This window comes from Oncorhynchus mykiss, chromosome 11 (genome assembly GCF_057628025.1).
Source record: "Oncorhynchus mykiss isolate SJ-2025 chromosome 11, ASM5762802v1, whole genome shotgun sequence".
Classification (NCBI taxonomy): Eukaryota; Metazoa; Chordata; class Actinopteri; order Salmoniformes; family Salmonidae; genus Oncorhynchus; species Oncorhynchus mykiss.
The window spans coordinates 34,818,604-34,835,886 of record NC_143032.1 but is presented as its reverse complement, the minus strand read 5'-3'; the positions used below and the strand labels follow the sequence as shown (position 1 = coordinate 34,835,886).

Genomic DNA, 17,283 nt, shown 5'->3' with positions numbered 1-17,283 from the left:
GAGGGAGGACGACAGCGAAAGAAAGAGATGGGGAAAGAGGTCGATGGCGAGAGATGAGGAAAGAGCGCGAGCAAGAGAAAGCCGAGGAAATAGAGAGAGAGCGAGAAAGAGAGAGAGATGAGGAACGGGAAAGGGAGAGAGAGAGAGGAGGAGATAATTATTGCTCTAACTCAAGTGGACTGAGGCTGCAGGTATAGTGTTCAGCTCCACTCTGCAATTGGCCCGAACCGTTTCAATTGACTAAAAGCTTCTTGGGAAAGGAAATAGAGTGAGTCTCTAAACCCCCCCCCCCCCCTCCCCTCGCTCTGCTTCCATCTCAATAGATAGACTGAAACTGCTCAGGTCAGTGCAACATACACACTTGAAAACACCCATACACACCCACCCAGGAGATGAACAGTCTGTTATCTACCCCATGGCCTTTAAGCTTTAAGATGGGTACTGGGGATGATGCTGGGGCTGCGGAGAAGGACATGATTACATTTGAGCGGAGAGAGTCTGCTCTCAACTAGCTGGACTGCCTGCTAGTCTCCCAAATGGCACCCCATTCTCTATTTAGTGCACTACCTTTGACAAGCAGTGCACTGCATATAGGGAAGAGGGTGCAACTACGGAAGTAGTCGGTCTGTCGACTTCCGTTAGTCTACGAGGATGTTCTTCTCCATTAGATTAAACCAAATCACATCGGCTGCTCTTTTGCTCATCACAAAGATGCGCGTGCATGTCTGCATGCTACGATAGATCACATAATGCATCTCTTCCACGCATATACATCTGCATGGCTACTTCAGGGTGACGTTACGCAATCCATATCCTAATGACAATACTCAGAAACGTCATGTCTTTTTGCGCACACAGACCTAAACCCACACTCTCCATTCAGTGCAGTCTGCTCTACAGTGACGCAGAGTGGGTCCATCTAGTCCGATTGAGAGCGGGGAATGAGGTTGAAATGCAAAATGTGGAGAGAACGGCGACTTCCTCACACAGATGGATGTGGGGAGAGCAGCACGCGGCAACTTCAGAGGGGGGGGGGGGAATGACAAAGAGGATTTCATATTCATTCGCCAGAGTGTCTGCTCTGCTGGAGAACGGGGAGGCAGTTTGTGGCTTCGCATCACTCGCTGTCATGACACCAGCCTTTCTACATCTCTGTCTCTCTGCCATTTTCCCGAAGGGAGGTATTAAAAGTCTGTGTGTCTGTGACTCTAGGGAGGAAAAGGCTTCCCAGACAGTGAGGACGCGTGTCTGTATTTCTCATTAAAAAGACAGAAACTGGCCAGTCAACCACCGCGTGTGTGTGTGTATGTGTGTGTGTGTGTGTGTGTGTGTGTGTATGTATGAACTGAGGGATGGACCGCCCGGTTAATATAACCAGACTAGACACGGTCACGCTTGGGACGCTCAATGCACCTGGTCATTGAGGACTGGTACGGGTGTGTGTGTGTGTGTGTGTGAGTACGTGTGCATGTGTGCGTATACTAGTGTGTGAGTTCAGGGACTTACAGGCAGATAGTGTGACGGGCCTGTCACTACAGTGAAGACTCACAGGAGAAGAAGCTAGCATCAATCTGATTACCTTTCCACATGGCCCGCCCAGTTACCTGCCTGACACCATCTAGGTCTCAGCTCCAGTACATCTCTTCCTGGGTCGTATTCATTCGGCACCAAACGGAAGTACGTCACCTTTATTTAACTAGGCAAGTCAGTTAAGAACTAATTCTTATTTACAATGACGGCCTACACCGGCCTAACCTGGACGACGCCGGGCCAATTGTGCGCCGCCCAATGGGACTCCCAATCACGGCCGGTTGTGACACAGCCTGGATTCGAACCAGGGTGTCTGTAGTGTCAGGGTGTCTCTAACCCTGAGGTGCAGTGCCTTAGGGCTCCCGAGTAGCACAGCGGTCTAAGAAAACAGACTGAAACATGGAGGAACTATCTGAACTTGTCCATTAAGAAACACTTGTTTCGGTTTTCTGTTGTAAAAAAAAAAAATGTTTTGCTACGGTGTGCACGAAGGAATTACGACCCTGGTGAAGACGATAGCAGCCAAAATGAAGTCTGGGTATTATTCTGATGCACACACCTGTAGGACGAGCATAAACTGTGTACAGAGAATGCTTGTGAAGCGATGCAAACTCATAATTTGGTGTAAATCAACCCGTATGTTTTTAGAACTCAAACTCACATTACCAATTGATGTAATCAGGAGAGAAATAGCTACTGTGTAAATACTGCAACGTGGGTTTTCAAATGAAAAAGCCCAGGCATTTTGAAGCCCTGGAACAGTTTGGCAGGGCTCCATTTCATACACCCTTCTTCTTTCTGCGAGGCTGTGGGAGCGGCTGACGTGCAGTCCAGAAGACAGCCAGCCACACGGACAGGCTGTTTCACACATGCAGTCGGTCCAACACCTCCAGCAATACACTACAGTACCGCGCTAAATGGGGAGGAGAAATATAAGCAGCCCACAAGCGGCAGGTCACTAGCCAACCGCCAAAAACCCAGGTCTGACGGCCTGATATCAGGCAAGGTGGTGAAATAGCCGTGGATTTTTATGGCAGTCGTTTGTTACAGTTGACTAGTATATCAGGGTGATAATTCCCCAGACGGTGGGGAACGATGGACGCTCTTGTCCTTGTTGCAGATAATGGAAAGGAGAGGTACCGAATGATAGCTACATCGACTGCTGTCAACAGTGTGTGAGAAATATCCGCGTCTCAAATGTTCGCACCCGTGCTGGACCAACAGGAAGAACTTATGAGCGAAGAGAGAAAGGAGAGTGCGGGCTTTGATCTTTTAAATTGCACGGCGGCAAAAATCGCTTCAGCTACACAAGCAACTGGATTGACCGTAATCGAATCGATGCTGTTATTCTCGTGCGTGTTTAGTACGGACACGCGGTTTAAGAACATGCCTATGGGCCCCGGTCAAAAGGAGTGCACTACACAGGGAATAGGGTGCCATTTGGGATGGAGGCCGTCTTATGCGGTAATACATCCCATCATGATGGTTGTTGATATTATGATAGCATTTAGTATAATTTATATCAGTGACTCTGAACAGTAATGAGCGTATTAAAGAGCTGGACGCCTCAAAGTCTCTACTCATCTCACTAACACGTTGGAGGGAGCTACAGCCCTTTGCCTTAGGGTAGTATCAGGGAGAGGAAGGATGGGGGGGGGGGAGAGAGAGAGAGACAGAGGCGGGGTAGAGAGAGAGAGGGGGGGCGGAGAGAGAGAGGGGGGAGGGGTGGAGATGGATGGAGGATAGAGGAAGAGAGGGAGGGGGATGACGGAATAGAGGGAGGGGGATGGAGGAAGAGAGGGTTAGAGAGAGAGGGAGGGGGTTGGAGAGGGAGGGGGTTGGAGAGGGAGGGGGTTGGAGAGGGAGGGGGATGGAGGAAGAGAGGGTTAGAGAGAGAGGGAGGGGGTTGGAGAGGGATGGAGGAAGAGAGGGAGGGGGTTGGAGAGGGATGGAGGAAGAGAGGGAGGGGGTTGAGAGAGATGGGGGATGGAGAGAGATGGGGGATGGAGAGAGATGGGGGATGGAGAGAGATGGGGGATGGAGAGAGATGGGGGATGGAGAGAGATGGGGGATGGAGGAAGAGATGGAGGGGGTTGGAGAGAGATGGGGGATGGAGGAAGAGAGGGAGGGGGTTGGAGAGAGATGGGGATGGAGGAAGAGAGGAAGGGGGTTGGAGAGAGATGGGGGATGGAGGAAGAGAGGGAGGGGGTTGGAGAGAGATGGGGTTGGAGAGAGATGGGGGATGGAGGAAGAGAGGGAGGGGGTTGGAGAGAGATGGGGGATGGAGGGAGATAAAGATGGCGGGAGGGAGGGAGTAAGGGGGGGGGGCGGAGAGAGAGGGGGGATGAGGGAGGGAGTGACAAGGGGAGTAAAGAGAGGGGGGGGGGGAGCGAGAAACAGAGCAAGAGAGAAAGAAAGAAAGACCAACCAACCTCCACCCTGATGGATAATAAATCAACAGTTTTGTCTCGTAAACCCAGTTTGGGGCTACGTGTCTAATTCTATACCACGCCTTGGCATGTTCCATCATCACACACACACTGTGATATCACTGTCATAGATGGTACGGAACACAGTTTTCCATGTCAGCGACTCAGGTGGTAGAGAAGACTGACTGGGCCATCCTTCAGGCATTTCCATCCATGTTTCTAAAACCACCCAGAAGGCTGACACACACAACAAAGTGTGACGCTGGAGCGGACGTCGATTAAGGCAGCCCCCTGCACCCCTCTGATTCAAAAGGGCTGGGTTAAATGCGGAAGACATTTCCATTGAATGCTTTTAGTTCTGCGACTGACTAAATATCCCCTTTCACACACATAAATGACATGACACAAACACATATCATATGAAGTCTACACACACTTAGGTGAAGACACAGACAAACAGCTTTCCACCCACCCAGTTCACACACCCTTGAAAAGCAGTGTTCTGGTTTTCATCAAGCTCCTAGTATAGAGTATAGCCCGTATAACACAACATACTCTGCTCAATTCATCACCCTCCCAGTGTAACGCAGCTCAATACGGTGAAGCCTGGTTAGTCTAGCTTCATGTTGGTGTCGGAGTTTGTCTGTGCTATGACGGCAAGCATGCACAAACACACACACACACACACAAAGTCTCTCCTCCGGACATATACAACATGGACAACACCTGGCTGCAGCATCCCAAAAACACCTTTCTTCCGTCTCTCACCTCATACACTCTCCTTTCCTCACAACCTACACCCCCCCCCCCCCCCCCCCCCCTCCTTCCCAAGAGCTCTCTCCGACACGACGCGCTGTTCTCTCCCCCTCCTCCCCGGGCTCCCTCTTTTTGCCCGTCTTCTCTTTCTCCCTCCCTCTCTTTCACTCCTAACTAACTCTGGTCAGCGTTGACAGACTGTAGTAACAGCGACAGCAGTGTAGTATCCACCTCATTCACTCTTCCCTCCCTGCCCTTTCTTTCTCCCTCCATCCCTCTCTCTCTCTCTCTCTCCCCAGGCTCCAACCCAGCTATCTGCCTCTCTCTCCCCGGGCTCCAACCCAGCTATCTGCCTCTCTTGCTCCCCCCCTCTACCTCCCTCTGCTCTCCCTCGGCTCCCGTCTTTCCCCCTAGTCTCCCCATCTCACTCTGGTGTTCCTGTCTCTCCCTCCCTCTCGCTCTCTCTCTATCCATTCATTCATCCAGTGAGATAGACAGGATTCAGACCGTAGTAGACTGACCTGGTCTTCTGGCAGACGGTACAGAGCCAGGCTTTCTCCCGCTTGCTGTAGGTGCGGCAGGTCTTGCAGACGTTGTACTGGCAGTCCAGACACGGGCGCTTGGGGTTGACCAGGAAGGTGAACGGAGAGCAGCAGCGGATACAGCAGTGCTCGTTGAAGCGGTGCTGCTTGGAGAGGATGGAGCATCTACTGCCTTCCTCCGCCAGCTCCTGCTTCATCTCACTGCCCCGACGGATAGAGACCGGGAGGAGGGAGAGTGGGAGGGGGGGGGGGGGGGGGGAGAGGGAGGGAGGGAGTTAGCGAACAGAGAGGTGGAACGTGAGGCGGCGGAGAGGGGAAGGCGGAATAATTGGACGCCGTAACAAATGAACAATTAAAAAGGGGGATAATAAACGGAAGACGGAGAGTGTTAAGGTGGCGCCTGACATTTCCAATCGGAGAGACTGTCACTCCTCGTCAAAGCCAGCGGGATATTGAGGACGCGGCATGCTACACACGTGTGTTTGGTGTGTGTGCATTAGTGTGTGTGTGTGTGTGTGTGTGTGCCTCCTGTGTCTGAAAGTTGTAACTCTTAATGGAACAGGCTTAGTAGCTGCTTTCCTCCCTGTAACATATTGTTCCTTACTAGAGGTGTTCTCAGACTGGTTGCAATGCAGCTACCAACAAAAGCCTCTCAATACCAGAATTTGCACTTTAGCACTAGATAGTATGTGTCATTATGCCAGCATTATTGAATGTATTATAATGTAGTAACAAAATAACATGAATAGCAAGGACGGAGAAAAAAAAAAAGAAACCAGACGGATGAAAACGGACCGAAACGGCGAGGGACTACTTAAATATGTCCAACACGAAGCTCTTGCAAAACGGTTTGCTACGGTGTGCACGAATGAACACGACCCTGTTCCCCGACTACATTCCCTCTGCTGGTGTCCCATCAGATGAACTCCTTTCCCTGTTAACTAGCAACAATAGGGGACTCATTAGTGTTACCCGTCTTGTCGCCTACGTATCGTGTTCCCTCTACAACCCCTAATGACACAGTACATTAAGCTATAGGACTATCCCCATTGTAATAACGACGACGATGATGATGATGATGATGATGATTATTAAACGGTGCGATATTAAACAGCTATACAGCTGGCGGTCACTGGGGAGCTTTAAGCAAAACAAACACATGTACAGTACACACTGAATGCCACGCTCAGGCGTTGGGTAAATAGTGTTAATGACGAGTATGTGATCCAATTACACCGCAATTATAGGGGCTAGGGCTTTGGTTCAATAACAATGGTCCCGCTGTACTCTAAATGAGGCTGACTTAAGGGCACACACACAGGTTATTCCAGGTATACTTAGTTAATTACACAATTACCTATTGCAACTGTGTTGCAGTTTCACGGTCTGGGACTTGACCTTTGGTGACTTAGATTCTCCTTCTCGAGACTATGATGAGGAGAATATTAGCAGCACTGGGTGAGCAGAGCAACGAGGGTTCTGTCCTTTATCAGTGGGAAGGGCCAGCCACACCCTGGGCACACACAGTCTACATCAACTGGTGAGCCGCGGGGGAGCAAGCGATGAGTGTGAGCAGACAGGCAGGCAGGCTCCACTCCATCTCCGATCATAGGCTACACATCGCGCAAGTGTCTCACTTGCCTTCCCGTAACAACCATTAAGAAGCACAAATTGCTGTACGAAATTGAAAACAATACTAGTATTCAGTTTAATAGTAAAACAACAGTCTAGCTAGGTGTCTCTCTCACCCCTTGAGTATAGAAAGTAGGCTGTGTCTTTGAATGCGTTTTCTCGCTGTTCCCGCCCACTCCCCCCCCCCCTCCTGCATCCCATAGCCAGGTTCTGACAAGTCTCCCTTTAGTTTTCACTATGCAATAATAAATAAATAAAAATGACAAAAATGTTAGTGGGTGATTACAAAAAAGTAGCCGAGAGCCTGACTTGCCATTCATTTATATAATAATTAAGTAGTTTAAAACAGGTTGAGTAGAACTTGTGAGGTAGTGATGATTAGTAAATTAGTTGGAGATATACCGCCATCTGGTGGGGACTAGAAACAATTGCATAATAACACCAACTATAAATTGATGGACTCGTGACTCGACCATTGGTGACTCGACCATTGGTGACTCGACCATTGGTGACTCGACCATTGGTGACTCGACCATTGGTGACTCGACCATTGGTGACTCGACCATTGGTGACTCGGACTTGGACTTGGACTTCAGCCATAGGGACTCGTTACACGACTCGGACTCGAGCACAGAGGACATGGGACTCGACTCGTACTCTAGGCTTAGTGACTCGACTACAACACTGGGTGGTTGCCCTAGCAACAAGCTCTCACAGTTTCACTTCAGAATACCCAATGTTTGTCCATAAGGTTTGGAATAGGGTTAAAACATTAAGTTTAAGGCATTCATTCAGAATAGTTAAGGTAAGGGTTAGGAAAACATTTCAAAATGGTTTAAATTAAATGTGCATAGCACTGATTGAACACGCAACCCTCGGAGTCGGTACTTGCGGCTTACGCCCATCCCCAGCACCCTAGCAACACACCGCAAGCCCACTTGATGGTAATAGCGCTCACTGTTGCCCATAGTGGCTGGTTTTGCCGTAATCTCCCAACGTCCTGGGTACCTGGTCGGTAGTCCAAATTTCGCCTTGGATCTTGAGCGACCTGGCTGTGTACTAGCCAGATTCTTATGGGGCTAGTAGAAAGGTGAGCGACAGGGTGAGTTTAACCCATGGTTGGAGAGTCAATTATTCACACACATCTCCTCTCCTCTGGGATTTACTGTGCTCAGGGTAACTCCCACACAGCTTCTATTGATCCTACATCTACGCACACACACAAAACTAACCCTCCATCATCTTTTCATATCCATCCAGATACTTGTATCTACCCACAGAGACCTATAACTTAATTATTTCTCCCCAGTGAAAAGCCACATAGTGCAACGTGATCTTCTAAATCCAGGTAGTATCGAGTACTGCAGAGATAGTGAACGCAACCTGCGATGTGAGGGGTGGGGGTCCAACCCTGTGTGTGTGTGTGTGTGTGTGTGTGTGTGTGTGCATGCATGAGTGTGTGTGTGTGTCTGTGTGCCTGCGTTTGACCCAGGTAGCGGCTTTGACCCATTTTAGTGAGGCTCCCTAACGCTTAATGCCTTGCGCTGAGGGGCCAGATGGATGATACTGTAGCTCTGGATGATAGCTCGGTAACAGTGCAGATAGGCCTATAGGCTAAATGAGCACTGTAATACACACATATACAACAAGGACAGAGAGCCATGTAACTCCTGGTGTCCCATCAGATTAAAGGGATACTTCAGGGTTTTGGCCACGACGCCCTTTATCTGCTTCCCCTGAGTCAGATGAACTCGTGAGAATAGAAATTGTATGTCTCTGTGCCCAGGATGAAGGAAGTTGGAGGTAGGTCCGCGAGGGCACCCATTGGTAGAATGGTACAAATAAAAACAGCTGACATTGAACATCCCTTTGAGTTAGGTGTGGGCGGTATACCGGTATGAATGTGAATACTGGTATGACGTTGTGCCATGATATGGATTTTGCCATATCGTGATAAATGAATAAATGTCGAGTGATACAGCCTAGTGGGCTAGTTCAAATTGTTCATCTTTTACTAAAAACAGTCTCTCTTTTTTTTTTAGCAAAGCAAAAAAGTAGAAGCATGGAGGTCACATGCAATCTGCCTGCCAATCAAAGTCAACAAAACAAGCACGCGCAACTGCAGAGTAAGCAAACGTTTAGCGAAGTAAACTCCGTTCGTAAGCCAGTGTCCAAAAATCAAGCAAGCATGAAGACAAGGAAAATAACGCTATCGAGGTTGATTTTTGCAGGACGACGAACAATTGGTCCGGGGAAAAAAGGGGGAGGGGGGCTCCTCTGCCGTTTGGAACTGGTTTGGCTTTAAGATGTCCGACCTCGACCAAACAAACAGTACTGTGTAAGTTGTGTCGACGCATTGTGCTCGTCAAAAAGGTGGAAACACCAGCAGTATTTTTTCCCACAACCTGAAAACCATACATGTGCGCGAATATGAAGAATCTACCAGAATGCGTGCAACAAACCCCCGGAGCAAGTCCCAAGACATCTTCAAGCCAGACCGGCACTCCGCTATCACTCAACGCATCATTTGTTAATGGTAACTGCCTATGACAAGAAGAGCAACAAGTGGAATGAGAGAACGAGTGCAATTACTTATCACATAGCGTAAGACATGGAACCAATTTATTTTGTTTTTAACTGTGGAGAAAGACGGTTTCAAAGTTTATTCGAACTCTAGACCCAAAATACGAGAGCCATACATTAGCCTCACGATTCATTACATTGAAGACAACTGGAAACTGCAAATGCCTTCAGACCTCTTAATGGACTGGACTAGGTTGTTTCAGACACGGGCTAACACATTGCTATTGGTACGTCTCAACGTCCATAACACAGAGCTCGGTAGATAATATTTGTAAATGTGTGCAATATCCAAACATTACATGGATTGTATTTATAATTGACACATCCTACAGAGTCAATATATTAATCAATCCTCTCTTTCAATAACAAAGCCTACTCAATAAATGATCCCGTTTTCTAAAGCAACGTAGCTCTCTTAATCTCCTCCACGAGATCATCACAGAATCCTCGACACGGTGGGGATCTCGACTGCAGATGATGGAGAGAGTCCTGGAGCAGGAAAAGGCCATCACACAAGTCCTGGCAGCAGACAACAACAACAAAAAACACTGCACCTTGCATCCTCCTGGCAAGAAATTGAGGTCTTTGAATCTATTACGGCAGCACTTAAGCACCTCCAGGTGTGTGACTGTGTCCTATCTGAAGCCCGTCCTCCATTTGTTCAAGACGAAGGTTCTGAAATCCAAATGAAGGTCGACGCCAAACTGAGCCGAGAGATTAAGACGAGGGTCCTCGATTCTCCGAATGGCAAATACACCGACCCTGAAACAGAGGAGCTGCTCACCATGGCTACCTTGCTGGAGCCAAGGTTCAAGACCACCTAACATGACCACTGAGAAGCTGGTGGAGGTGAGAGCTGCCTCCGAGACAGAAGCCCTCCTTGTAGGGAACACGGCCGTGGGAGACTTCTCTCGCTCTCTTGAAGAGGACCAGAGCGAGAGAGAGAAAGAAGCTGCCACTGCTCCACAATCAACAAAGAAGTCCAAGAAGAGCCTTGGGAGCCTCTTTAAGAAAAGCAGTAGTGCACCTGCCTTGAGAACCCAGAGGACAGGTCACGGAGCGAGAGCTGGACAGCTACACTCTGATGGCAGCAGAGTGAGGCTGATCCTTTGGAGTGGTGGTGAGCTCACGCATCCCCACAAGTGAGTTATCTGACAAATAAATACTTCTGCATCACCTGCCACAAAGTTGGCCCTTCTGAGGGAGCATTTAGCACAGCGGTCACATGCCACAGGGAAACATTGAACCCAGAAACTAATCGATAGGCTGGTGTTCCTGACACGGGACTTGTGAAGAGGGAGGCAGTGCATTGTTACATGGTGAACTGAGAAACATACAGACTCTCTTGGTAAATGCTTGAAGAAGTTAGTTTGAAAAGGTTTACAACTTGAATTCATAATGACCGGTGTTATGCTGAAAAAAAAGACTACACTTACTGTATATTTGGCAGGAAATATTTAATTTTACTGAATATTTATTTGTTTGTTTGCACAGGGGGAATTTTTTTTTGCAATGCCCCCCTTTCTGTTTCTATAAGGTTAAAAGCAATATTTTGTCAATAACTTAAGGGCTCAATGTACAAAGAGAATTGTACAGTACATTGTGATATTATCGGTTTACTGTTGAGAGTTAAGTAGGCCCTCATTCAACATCGTAAAGCCCTCATTATTTTGTTGCTTTGACAAAGTAACTTTTTGAGATTAGGATTTATTTCATGTGATTTAGGGTTTCATTTACGTCTGTCCCTCATGAAGGTCAACCCTGAACTGAACACTCGTTTTCATAATGGTGAAACTATTTTCAAAAGAAACACTGAACATCGAGTAAAAGCAGGTTCTACTCTTTTTGGACATTTTGTGGTGTAAAACTGAGCCGCTCAAGCATAACATGTCAACCCTGTTCCCGATCGACAGGCTAGACATGTTTTAACAATATCCTTTTGGGGCGGCAGGGTAGCCTAGTGGTTCATGGCAGATTTAAGAAGCAATCATGTATCTATTAATGGTCAGTATTAGTGAGTGTGCAGTCCGTACATCATTCCTCTTAAATTATCCAGTAGGTTGCTGCAAACTAGCCCTACAGATCCTGGGTATAATTCAAGAGGTGAGCAGCAGCCACTGGGCCCATACTCTGTTTCAAAGAAGGACTGCTGATCTTGGAACAGTTTCCTTTGGAACATAATGAAGGAGATTTATATACAAAGTTACATCTAGAATTGACTTCCTATTTCGCAAAACAAAGCCTCCTTCACTCATGCTGCCAAACATAACCTCGTAAAACTGACCATCTTACCGATCCTCGACTTCGGTGATGTCATTTACAAAATAGCCTCCAACACCCTACTCAACAAATTGGATGCAGTCTATCACAGTGCCATCCGTTTTGTCACCAAAGCCCCCATATACTACCCACCACTGCGACCTGTACACTCTCGTTGGCTGGCCCTCGCTTCATACTCGTACAGATCACTGCACCTGTACATAGCCCATTTATAAATAGTCCAAACAACTACCTCTTCCCCTACTGTATTTATTTATTTTCTACTTTGCACACTCATCTGTCAAATCTACCATTCCAGTGTTTTAATTGCTATATTGTATTTACTTCGCCACCATGGCCTATTTATTGCCTTTACCTCCCTTATCTCACCTCATTTGCTCACATTGTATATAGACTGTTTGTTTTACTCCATGTGTAACTCTGTATTATTGTATGTGTCGAATTGCTTTGCTTTATCTTGGCCAGGTTGCAGTTGTAAATGAGAACTTGTTCTCAACTTGCTTACCTGGTTAAAAAAAAGGTGAAATAAAAATAAATAAATAAAATATGGACAGAGAGGACCTGAACATAGACCTGGACTCCTACTCCGAGAAGCTTTATGAACAGGGTCGCATCAGTCTTTTGTTCAGAACTATTCGTAGGGGTAGTGTTAGACCCAGAGTTTAATTGAGGTCTTTGATGGAGGTGAGATGCTTTAGCAATTGCTTGACTAACCCTGTTATATGCTTCAACATCTGATCTTAACTGCAGGAGTGAATAGATTCCTTTGGTATAGATGTAGGATTTTAATTTGATCACCCTTTTATTGCTGAGCATTTTCCTGCAGAGCTGGAAATGCAAACTTGTAGTGTATTCTAGGTTTAAAAAGGCTTCTAACGTTTAGTTTCCCGCAACAAAAATGTATCAATCCCTACAAAACAAAAGGCCATTATTTATAATCCACATTAATTCCCAATTCTTGTTGCGGCAGGATTATTTTCTTGATGTAGCAAACTGGCTCAAATTAAGATCCTACATCTATAGATCTTCAAAAGTGGACTGAGGTTTTAGCCAGACCTTTTCCTCGAAAGTGAAGTTAAAGACCCTTTAAAGACCCAGTGACTACTAAGTATTTTTTATACCTCCGGCTTTGGGCTGGATGTCAATGTGTAGTTCCTACATGCATAATTAATCTATGAGGAGAATTACTGTTTTACATCAATTAACCACAAAATCCCCAATTTGAAAGCAACTTTTTCTGGAAGCTGTGCTGCGCCATTTTCCCCCACGTGGGCCAGCCCCCTAGCAATTAGAGTTTAAGTCAATGAGCTTCAGCCATTTGAGTGAGGGGCTGAAGATGCACACACAGCAGTGAGAGAGAGAGAGCAATGACGTGTCGCACATTTCTGCGACGCAGTAACGCAATCGTCGGGGACCACGTTTGGCTCGTGAGCGCTACTTTCAGAACTACCGTCTAAGAAGTATATAAAAGTTACGGAGAATCTCTTTGAATGTTAAGCCTAGTAGAATGACCATTCTTCTTCAGACCTTTTCACACACACACAACAGAAACCACGTGTACAAGGGAGGAAGGATGCATGTTCAAAGTATTGGAACAGGGCCGCAGCGTGTACAGTGTGTGTGTGTGAGGGACACACACTAAGTGTAACCCATCCCAGAGCTAACCGCTAGCGTCTGGGAACCATCAATCCAGGTGAAATAACAGCAGGGAGACCACCCGGCAGACATTTCATCATGGAGCGCAGCCTGGGGATTTACAACCTCTCTCTCCCAATGGTTTATTCTACAGAGTATGTCTCTGCCCGTTAAATAGACCAGCCCAGAGAAACGGATACACACACACACACAAACACATAGAGATCCTATAAATTCTATATGTAATTCTATGTTCACACATGCTTGGCCCACACACAAACACCCATGTGCACGTATGCACACACGCACAGTGATCGACCAAGTGAGCTTTGTCCCTTCCCACAGCTTCTTCTTCCTCAGCGGTTGAGACGGCTGGCTGATGGGCTTTCCACTGAAGAGATGAAAAGCCTGGTGCTACGTCCCAAATAGCACCCTATCCCCTTTATAGTGCACTATAAAAGGGAAAGGGAGCCATATGGGACGCTGGCCGTAATCAGTCCTCCGGCGATGTGACCGTGCCGCCCTCCCTACACTAACCCCAGGTTAACGTTATAAGGCCATTCTGTGTTCTCACGCATGTACTGTATGTCTGGGGTCACACGACACCACGGGTGAATGTCCCCAACCTTTCATGAGTAAAATACCAGCAAAGAAGGAGAGTTAAACGTGCGTGTGCATATACAGCACCGTAATGTGCCTGTGTGTGTAAGACATTATAACACCTTGTTAAGTGTCAGGGAGCCTTAATAAGCCCCTGTGTGATGTTTAAAAATGGGGGGAACTTTTCTTATTAGCTTGCCTTTACTATTTAGTAGGGCCGAGATGACATCGTGGCAAGGTAAACAAAAACAGATTTAACATCTTTAGGAAAACAGCACTGATGTGGGAAACAAAAACAAACACGTTGTCATCCGGAGTCACGTATTCATTTTGCAAACTACAGCAGACAATATTTTACATACAGCAGGTTTTTAAAGGAACTAAGAGTTTGATCTGCTTCGAGTTTTCATTTTTGCTATTGAAAAAATATATGATACTGGTATCGTCACAGCCCTACTATTTAGTCAATAATTAATTCCCCCTCTTATTTCCTATGCATGGCACGGTTTACTGCTGCAGTCTGTAGATTGATTGAGAATGGGGATGCATCGCACATGGCACCCTATTCCCTATATAGTGCAACAATGTATACAATAACACTCCAGTCTGGTTTTAGACCCCTCTGAGTCACTGGCTTACAAGTACTCTTCCATGCCGTCTCTAGAAGGGATGTGTCACGTCGTGACCATCTTCTTTCGCTATTACTCGTCTTGAAAGGGTTGAGTCACTGAAGTGATCTTCCTGTCCGGTTTTGCGCCCCCTCGGGCTCGTACGGTGGAGGAGATCTTCATGGGCTATACTCAGCCTCATCTAAGGGTAGGAAGTTGGTCTGTTGATATCCCTCTAGTGGTGTGAGGGCTGTAATTTGGCAAAGTGGGTGGGGTTATATCCTGCCTGGTTTGCCCTGTCCGAGGGTATCATCGGACAGGGCCACAGTGTCCCCCTACCCCCGCTGTCTCAGCCTCCAGTATCTGTGCTGCAATAGTCTATGTGCCGGGGGCTTCTCGTATCTGGTGTCCTATGTGAACTTACTGTAAGTATGCTCCCTCTATTTTGCCTATCTCTCTCAATTTAAGGGGCTTTATAGGCAAAGGAAACTTATGTTTGTGAAATAAACAATGCAAAATTAACAGTAAACATTACACTCAAAAGTTTAAAAAGAAAATGCATTTCAAATGTCAGTCTATATACAGTGTTGTAATTATGTGCAAATAGTTAATGTACAAAAGGGAAAATAAATAAACAAATATAGGTTGTATTTACAATGGTGTTTGTTCTTCACTGGTTTCCCTTTTCTTGTGGCAACAGGTCACAAATCTTGCCGTTGTGATTGCACACTGTGGTATTTCACCCAATATATATGGATTGGATTTGTTTTAGAATTCTTTGTGGGTATGTGTAATCTAAGGGAAATATGTCTCTCTAATATGGTCATACATTTGGCAGGAGGTTAGGAAGTGCAGCTCAGTTTCCACCTCATGTTGTGGGCAGTGTGCCCTTCTCAATTGCAACACTCACTGAGTCTGTACATAGTCAAATATTTTGGGTCAGTTACAGTGTGAACTCTGTTCAAGGCCAAATAGCATTCAAGTAAAAAAAATTTTTTGTAAATTTCCAAAGTATCAAGTAATAATCTTTTTGTTTTCTCATGATTTGGTTGGGTCCAATTGTGTTGCTGTCCTGGGGCTCTGTTTGTTTGTGAACAGAGCCCCAGGACCAGCTTGCTTAGGGGGCTCTTCTTAAGGTAAATTTCTCTGTAGGTGATGGCTTTGTTATAGAAGGTTTGGGAAACACTTCCTTTTAGGTGGTTGTAGAATTTAACGGATCTTTTCTAGATTTTAATAATTAGCCGGTATCGGTCTAATTCTGCTCTGCAACAATTATTTGGCGTTTTACGTTGCAAACAGTAACAGTATGGTGTTTGTCCCATTTTGTGAATTCTTGGTTGGTGAGCAGACCCCAGACCTCAACCATAAAGGGCAATGGGTTCTATAACTGATTCAAGTATTTTTAGCCAAATCCTAAATTGGTATGTTGAATGTTATGTTCCTGTTGATGGCATAGACCTTTCTTGCTGATGTTTAGACAGAGGTATATATAGTTTGAGTGCTCTAGGGCAACAGTGTCTAGATGAAATTTGAAATTGTGATCCGGCAACTGGACCTTTTTTGGAACACCATTATTTTTGTCTTACTGAGATTTACCGTCATTGACCAAGTCTGACAGAATCTGTGCAGAAGATCTAGGTGCTGCTGTAGCCTCTCCTTGGTTGGGGACAGAAGCACCAGATCAGCAGCAAATAGTAGACATTTGACTTCAGATTCAAGTATGGTGAGGCCGGGTGCTGCAGACTGTTCTAGTGCCCTCGACAATTAGTTGATATAAATGTTGAAGAGGGTGGGGCTTAAGCTGCATCACTGCATCCCTCTCACTCCCTCCCTCCCTCTCTCGCAACTGTTGTCTCTGAATGCTCGGCTATGAAAAGCCAACTGACATTTACTCCCGAGGTGCTGACCTGTTCCACCCTCTACAACCACTGTGGTTACCAACCCTAACCCTGCTGGTCATCTATGAACATTTGAACATCTTGAAGAACGATCTGGCTTTAAATCGCCATGTACTCTTATAATCTCCACCCAGCACAGCCAGAAGTTTCTCTCTAGGTTTCTTTCTAGGGAGTTATTCCAAGCCACCGTGCCTCTACATCTGCATTGCTTGCCGTTTGGGGTATTAGGCTGGGTTTCTGTATAGCACTTTGTGAGATCTGTTGATGACACTGTTGACTAGGGTCCATAGCGCTATGTATGGAATAGGGTGCGATTTGAGGGACAGCCTGGGACTTCAGGCAGCAGCAGTGTTAGGGACAGATTTACGTGGTTCAGGAAAAACTATTCGTCCGGAGATAGAGTGCAGAGAACCCATGGATTACACATTCTAGCTTACCAACATATTTCACCTTCTTCTGAGCAGAAACATGACTTCAAGAAGACAAGTGCACAGAGGCAGAAAAAACAGACAACGGCCTTATTGTGTGTGTGTGCGCGACTGACAGGCGGTAAGTAATGTGCTGCTTTCGTTTGATTTCTGTTTTTGGAGAGCTGTGGCAGAGGAGCTGACCTGGGACTTGGCTTGTGCGAGTGTGTGGATGACTGCTGCTGCAGCTGAGAGAGCGAGAAACAGAAAGAGACACACATACACTACCTTTCAAAAGTTTGGGGTCACTTATAAATGTAACCAGAATAGAAAGTTGGAGGCCCCGGTGCACAACTGAGCAAGAGGACAAGTACATTAGTGTC

At 46.5% G+C, this 17,283-nt stretch overlaps 1 protein-coding gene across 3 annotated transcripts in view; it reads right to left on the bottom strand.

Annotated features, from left to right (window-relative positions):
- The window catches only part of LOC110535611 (rab effector MyRIP), a 153,383-nt gene that overhangs the window by 60,794 nt on the left and 75,306 nt on the right, over positions 1–17,283 (bottom strand). For 2 of the 3 annotated variants that reach the window (XM_036935343.2, XM_036935342.2), the window contains exon 3: positions 5,237–5,458. The exons of the other annotated variant lie outside the window; for it this stretch is intronic. In XM_036935343.2, coding sequence (XP_036791238.2) covers positions 5,237–5,458 — 222 coding nt within the window. The remainder of the gene's footprint in view (positions 1–5,236; positions 5,459–17,283) is intronic. 3 annotated transcript variants of the gene reach the window in all.